This window comes from Ricinus communis, chromosome 7, assembly GCF_019578655.1.
Source record: "Ricinus communis isolate WT05 ecotype wild-type chromosome 7, ASM1957865v1, whole genome shotgun sequence".
Taxonomy (NCBI): domain Eukaryota; kingdom Viridiplantae; phylum Streptophyta; class Magnoliopsida; order Malpighiales; family Euphorbiaceae; genus Ricinus; species Ricinus communis.
In genome coordinates, this window is record NC_063262.1 from 17,715,416 (window position 1) to 17,722,974 (window position 7,559).

The 7,559-nt window shown below is 34.9% G+C and overlaps 1 protein-coding gene across 2 annotated transcripts; it reads left to right on the forward strand.

Moving 5' to 3' along the window:
• Positions 1–263: 263 nt before the first annotated feature.
• Positions 264–3,871, forward strand: LOC8266932 (universal stress protein PHOS34). 2 transcript variants are annotated; one of them, XR_001535456.3, is made up of 4 exons: positions 264–1,178; positions 3,065–3,109; positions 3,529–3,586; positions 3,659–3,871. XR_001535456.3 is itself a non-coding variant. In XM_015721509.2 (3 exons), the coding sequence occupies exons 1-2, from the start codon at positions 440–442 to the stop codon at positions 3,070–3,072; spliced, it is 747 nt and encodes a 248-aa protein (XP_015576995.1). In that variant the 5' UTR covers positions 265–439; the 3' UTR covers positions 3,073–3,109; positions 3,529–3,871. The 2 variants fall into 2 exon arrangements, 1 of the variants encoding a protein (XP_015576995.1); XM_015721509.2 differs by having other exon boundaries at positions 265–1,178; positions 3,529–3,871.
• The last annotated feature ends 3,688 nt before the right edge of the window (positions 3,872–7,559 follow it).

Genomic DNA, 7,559 nt, shown 5'->3' on the forward strand with positions numbered 1-7,559 from the left:
TAATTCGATTATTAAAAAAGGAATTGGTTGTTTTATTAACTTTGATGATGGTTGTGGTGATGACACATACTCGTGATAATTTTTAAAGATTTAATTATGTTCAAAAATAATTTTTTTTAATTTAAAGATTTAATTATGTGTAAAAGTAATTTAAAGACTATTCAGTTTTATATTAAATATTAGAGGCAAAAATGTAAAATCCTTCTCTTTTTAAAGAAATAATAGAAAGCACAAACAAAGAAATATGGCAAGGGAAAAGAACGAAATAAACAAAGGAAGAAAAATAGAATCCTATATTAGTAACAGAGTCCGTCTTATTTCCATTTCACCTCTCGTCGTTCCTCACAAAAATTCTTCTGCCTTCTTTCTAGAGTCAACCCGAACCAGAAACGGAACCTGACCCACTCGCTTTGAATCTTAACGTACAACAACAGCAGCAATGAACCCGAATCACCAACCCGAATCGGACCTTCCTTTACCTCAACTCTCATCCCTCCGTATCCGGCCCTCCTCCTCCCCTTCCCTCACCACGCAAACACCCACATCCACCGCTCAACGGCGCATCGCAATCGCCGTTGATCTAAGCGACGAAAGCGCCTATGCCGTCAAATGGGCCGTGAATAACTACCTTCGCCCTGGCGACGCCGTCATCCTCCTTCACGTCCGTCCAACCTCCGTTCTTTATGGAGCAGACTGGGGTTCCATCAAACTCCACATTAATGATGATGAAAATGACAATAATACGCCTCTCAGCGAAAGGGATCAGCAAAAGCTGGAGGATGATTTTGACAATTTCACAGCAACAAAAGCTAATTCATTGGCACAGCCATTATTGGATGCAGGAATACCGTTTAAAATACATATAGTGAAAGATCATGACATGAAAGAAAGGCTGTGTTTGGAAGTAGAGAGATTGGGATTAAGTGCAGTGATAATGGGAAGTAGGGGTTTCGGAGCAAGCAGAAGGAGTAGTAATTTGAATGGTAAAGGGAGGCTATTAGGGAGTGTTAGTGATTATTGTGTTCATCATTGTGTTTGTCCTGTTGTTGTTGTTAGGTACCCAGATGATGAAAATGATGTTGCTGGGGGTAATTTTGGAAAAGATGAGGTTGCTGATCTTCATCCAGTGCCTGAAGAAGATGACCAAGAATATCATGATGCTTCTGACGAGCATACAGGTGTGTTATTTATATAAAGTCCGACCCTTTTTGTCTAGGGAATTGATGGGTTTTTATTGGTTATGATCTGTGTTTGATATTGGATTATGTGTTGATTCCTTTTTCATGCTTATATTTTGTGCAGTGTTTGAAATTAATATCTGGCGTTTTTAAGTTAGTTTGAATTTTTTTAAGCTATTGATTGATGAGGTTTATGTTTGATATTGACAATAATTGATGATTTAAGGTTTTATTATGTGTGACCCATGTTTGGATGCACATTGAGATAATGATGCAAGTGCACTTTTCAGATAACAGGGATAAGTAAATAAGAAATAGAGAATATAGCACAAACTCTTGATTTCGCCCAAATTTTTGGTTTAATTTTGAGGATTGAGTTTAGTGTTGAGTTATAAGTTCTTTATATTAAGAGTTGTTTTATGTTTCGGGATTCTGATCTGATATATGTTGCTTATGATAGCTCCAGCTGCATATTCTGCTCACAAATTTGTTAGGTTCTAATATAGCTTTAATATTATTGCTTGAGAAAGTACTATCTGTTTGTTTTTTATATGTGGTATGTTGATACCTAGTCTAGACTCTTCATGGTTGTTAAATAAAATGTATGTTTTCTTACATCAGGATTTTTTGAAGGGGGGTGTATATAAATGTCATGAGGTGGACTCAAAACTTGATTTTACCTCATTTGTGATATTGAAATTTTCCAAGTGGATGTTTCTTTTGGCATATGATCTTATTGATATCCTCTAATAATCTCACAATACTTTTCAGAACAATTTGGTGATAATTTCGCAGCTAAGATCGAAAATGGAGACACTGTAAAACATTGTTCTGAAGACTGTAATATCAGACGCATGCACATATATATAGGAAGATGGTTAAAACTTGACTAAAAACCTAAATTACTATATCATAATTTGGAAATCAGACAGTTGACTGATTTATCTCATGCTTACATTGGAAATTATAGATCTTGCATGTAGTTTTAACTGAGAATTTAGGGCGGCCATACGCCATTTTTTCACTTCAACAATTGTGTTTCATATTTAGAATTGTACTATTACCAAAACTATAAGTGTAGTATTAATTAGCTCCAAGGACTTTGTAGGCCTGCCTCTATAAAATGATCAAACCTCCTAAGACATAAATGGACTCTCACTTCTTTTCTCTGTTGAGCACATCACCTTGTATATATTTATTCTGCATCAGTTCTCTTATTTTTATTATACAAATTCCCTGCGGAATTCTTATTCCCTCTATTAATTTATTGCAATAGGACGTGGTACTGCTATCTAACAGTTATGTCATCAAATCCTGTCAAGTGATGTGCCTGTTATCATAGTCATCTGTCCTTTAGGTTCTTATTTTTTCTTTTCAATCTATTGTATATAGCTTTTTTGCTGAGTTTTTCAGTTAGAGTTTAAGATGGTAGCCAATCAGAATTGCTTGTCTAAAGTAGGTCCATAGGCTATGTTTGAGCACTTATCAGCAATCTGTATAGATATTTGATGAGAATAGGGATAAGCAAACACGGGACTTAACATGTGTTTGGTGCAGAGTAGGATAAGTGAGTTTTGTTTTTATCTGTTCATTTTATTTTGCCAAGATGATGGAGAAGATCTGTTGTGTATGGCATATAACATTATCTATTTCTTTTTTTTTTCTTTTTTTTTTTGCTTTATAATGATACTATCAAAATTCATTGTGTAAGTTTTGATCTCATAATAACTGAGATTATTGGTGGATTTCGCTTGTGCTTTAGCATATCTTTCATTAGCTGATATACTGGGTATTCCTCTCATGTTTGTCTGTCAAATCATATATATGGTGGGTCAGAGTTGATATTGTCTAACTATTTGCAATCTCTTTTTGTCACATGGTGGCAGATGCTTAACAACTGCTCAGGGCAATGACCAGATCCCCAAATTCAGGTGATGCTCAAATTGCTGTTTTGTATCCATTGTAAATCTTGATCTTCTTAGTTTCCTCCTCACTTTGGATTAAAAGAAATTACAGATAATAATAATAATAATAATAATAAAAGAGGCTACCTTTCTTCCTTTTCTTGTTAAGGAAATGATCATTTATGCTAAGAAGTGCCCACTTTCTTTGGTTTTTCATCATAGCTATAGAAGCACATGTGGCTTGGAAGCTTCTTTGTGCCTTAGACTATAACTGGGTCATTCTTTTAATGTTCTGCACTCAAATACGATTTAGGCATTAAACCCTCATTATGTGATTTAGTCTATAGTATCTCATGAGTAAGCAGCTGAATTTTGCAGAAGTCAATGGGTTTTGATATATGAATTTGTTGTCAAATTTTGCAGCTAACGATATTTCGCCATTGCAGGTTGAGGTCGTAATATTCGAAGAACTATAAGAAGGATTTCATGTGATTTTTCTTGTTGGTGAGGGATTTTTGGCTTGTATATATGGAATTTGGTAGCAGTGTTGATTTACATATCTAATGTTTCTTGTAGTGTCAATTGTGTTGCTGCATGTCCGCATGGTTTCTCAGTTGCTGAGCCACTGAGAATGCTACTAGCTTTTTCATAGCATTACTATGTCCCGCCGGAATTTGCTTCTCGATTGTAACTTGTATAAATTCATTTACAGCTTTGCATGATGTTATTTACACAACTCTTTGGCGTTTGCATCAAGAAATTGGCTATGCACTCTGCATGATTGCTGAATTCCATACTCAACACAGGCATACACACTGATTGTTTAATTCCAGCGTAGAATGAATGGTTGGAACCCTGTCAATATAGTAACCTAACAATTGTGTAGTTCTGGTGATAGCCTGTCTGGCAGGTTTTAGCAGGCTTATTTGCCTATTATCAGTATATAATGTCTCTGGTAGGGTTAGAAAGAGAGGAAAATGCACCTCCTGAAAGATTCATATCATTGATTCTTAATCTCAGATTAGAATACTTGGCCAAATTTTTAACTTAGATTTACTACGGCAGCCTCATTGCTCAAAGTTCATGATAAAGCTTCTTTTATCATGTGTGGGTTCGGTCTGTATATCCTATTGCAATGGTTAAGAAAATCTTACCTTTACAGGGATTTTTGCGACTGTACTTAAGATTTTCAATACCTTACCCCACAATGTCGCATACTTTATGTGAGCTATCACTACATGTTCACGGTTTAATAGCCTTTCTTCTCTCTTCTTCCCCCTCTATCTCGAACACTGACAGTACCCAGGTTCTAGGATTTCCGGAAGGTTATCCTTTGGTGTCTGACCCTTTTTCATGAGTTTTTTAATTTTTTAATTTTTTTTTAATTTAATTTTTTATTCATGTAATGTATATGTGATTATTAACTATTTGATTTGTTAAATATATATCTTTAAATTTAGCATCATAAATATTTGTGATGTTAAAATAATAACAATATTTAAGTTGCATGTTAAATCTGCAGCTATATATATACTTCCATTTATCTCAATTATGATCATAAGCATGTTTTATTTTGTGGGATATATAACCCATTTATTCTTGCTTATATGAACAAATGGATATATAGCCTATTTTTTATTTTAGTTAAAAAAAAAAAAAGTTGTATTACAAGTCAACATGCTTAAATAAATAATTTAATTGTATTTAATGATTGAAAATTCTAATGAAGTTGAACTTTTAAAATTAGATTTAAATTTCATAAATTATTAATTCAATTAATTCAATTAATTAAAAAATCAGTGAGAAGTTACCTAGCATTTGCATTATGTATTTAATTGAATATTAGTATTAGTAGTTTACATAGTTTTAAATTTTAATTCAATTAGGATTATGATGTCTATTAATATATACTCGTAAGTGTACAAACTGTTCCTATAATAAGGATAAATTCACTACGAGGTCAATCTCACAAAATATTATAGAGCAGTTATTATAAAGATTAACTAATTATCACATAAAAAGATATTGATAATAAATCTAAATATTCTAAATCAATATTTTTGAGAAATAAAATAAAAAAATAAATATGATAAATTATAAAATAAATATGCAATGATTAAGATGTATAAAAACTATATGATAAAACTAGTATTTAGCATAGCCTTCTATGTTATTTTAAACTTAGATCTAATGAATGAGATGGTGATGTGTATTTTTCTTTAGCCACTCAAACTATTGATGTAACTAAAGTTCTTTATACATACATCTATTAAAGTAAAGATTGTGTCTCTAATGCATTCAACCAAAAAACTTTTATAACAATTATTATTATTAAATTAGTATGATGGTCAATTAAAAATAATAATTGAAACTAATAAGGATATGAAGATAAAAAAGATATTCATCAAATAAATAAATAACAAGGTTCATACATAGTAAAAAGACTAAACTAAATACTTAAAGAACTAGTTTAACATATTCAATTTAATGACCATTGTAATTAAATTGACACGACCCCATCTGTGGGCCTGTGACCGACACTAGGAAATTGGTAGGTGTAAGGCCACCGAATCCCATAGTAAGCCTGACACTCACTGACTTAAATAAATCTCAATCTCATTTTACTGATGCCACAATTATCTTAACAGTTGAATTTTACATAACCAATTCGGTCTGCCAGAAGAATTTGGCGAGACCCGAAACTTATAAAATTTACAACTGATACAGCTACTATTACTACTGCGGAGAATCTAAGATTTTACAAATCAACATACCAAATCAAATACACCACCCGATGATGAAGGAGTCGGGTTACTAGATAAGAATCGCGGGAAGACTAACAGTCACGGATATGAAAAACAGTAAAAATGAGACTGTCAGTCTCGAGAGTGAGTTAAAATCATATATCTAAAAACAGTTACAAACACTTCAATAATACATTTATTTAATTTGAAATAAACATAAGTCATGTAAAGACATACGTGTCATATCATGCTTAAATTAAATAAAATAATTTTCACACACAACGGGACGGAGTACTCCAGTAGAACCATAATCCCAACACAAACATCTCGATCAATCTCCATACTGATATCTCGGCTAATCTCAACTCTAACATTCCGACTAATCTCATTCCAATAGGATCAAGCGCCGAGAGCAAAGCTCACTGTGGTCCGTAACTCCAGTCTGGTCACTTAATATTCACTATCTGCCTAAGCCTTTCGGCTCTCTTATTCCAATAAGACTGGCGCCCAGAGAACAATGCTCGACCAGAGACCTTACCTCCAGTCTGGTCACTTAAGTATCCAAATAAGCCGGCGCCCAGAGAGCGATGATCGACTAGGGCAAATCCTAAACCTTCCTTTTTAAATTTACCTATTTATCCTTTTCCATCACTCTCGGATTTATACCGGAACACTGATCAAACTCTTATGTTCTACTGTCGTCCCATCCCGAGTTAACACAAAATCAATAAAAATTGTAATGCGGAAAATGAAGCATGCATAAGCAGTACATAACCAATTAGTCAAAATATTAATCATTAAATCAGAGATATCATATAAAATATTTGCATGACACACATAAGCAGATATATGACTTTAACTCACAGCTTTGGCGACCTCCTTATTCTGCTCCGGTGCCTCGATTGGAGCGAGCCGAACAGACAGATTATCTAATCACGGAAAAACAATTTTTCAATAATGTTGAACAATTTACAATTGACCCTAGGTCTATATTCCTAGGACTGACTGTCTAAGAATCTCGACTCGAGTAAATTCTACCGAAAATTCGGTAGAACCTCTCTAAAATACTGACGTTATCCCTCCTCCCCAAGAAACGGGTCCGAACTGCCGGAAAAACACTACAAATATCCAACAATTTAATACAACGGGAGTCGGGTCCCCAGACTTCACTATTTTTCCGATTCCGCCACACATCACAAAACACGACCTAAGGCAGACAGTCCGACAAACAATTATTTTGACTCACAATATTTTCTAATATTCAACACAATTCAATAAACATATAATTAAACCAAAGAATTCCAAGATCAACGGGCCAGAGAAAATTACCGAGACGCTTGATTGCTCGGTCGACTCGCCTCCAGCCGCCGGAGTCCGATCAACGATCCGAACACACCATCGGACTCGAAATGACGCGCTGATGACGATCCCCGCTTCTGATTTTCCGATCTGACCCCCGATCATCCGGAGAGATTTGCAGATGATCTCGGTCGTCGATTCGCAAACGAAGTCTGATCACCACGAAACTGATGCCATTGCAAAGCTTAAGCTGAGGAGAGTCGGGATACGTCCTCCGATCGTACATCCTCCATCGGAGCTCGCTGGAAAAGCTAAAAAACGCCGATGCCACCTACTTCGCCGGAACTCCCTCCTCCGGCTACCAAAACCGACGCTGCCACCACCAAAAGGTAGCTCTCTCCGAGGGGAGCCGATCGTCACCGAGATCGGCCGAC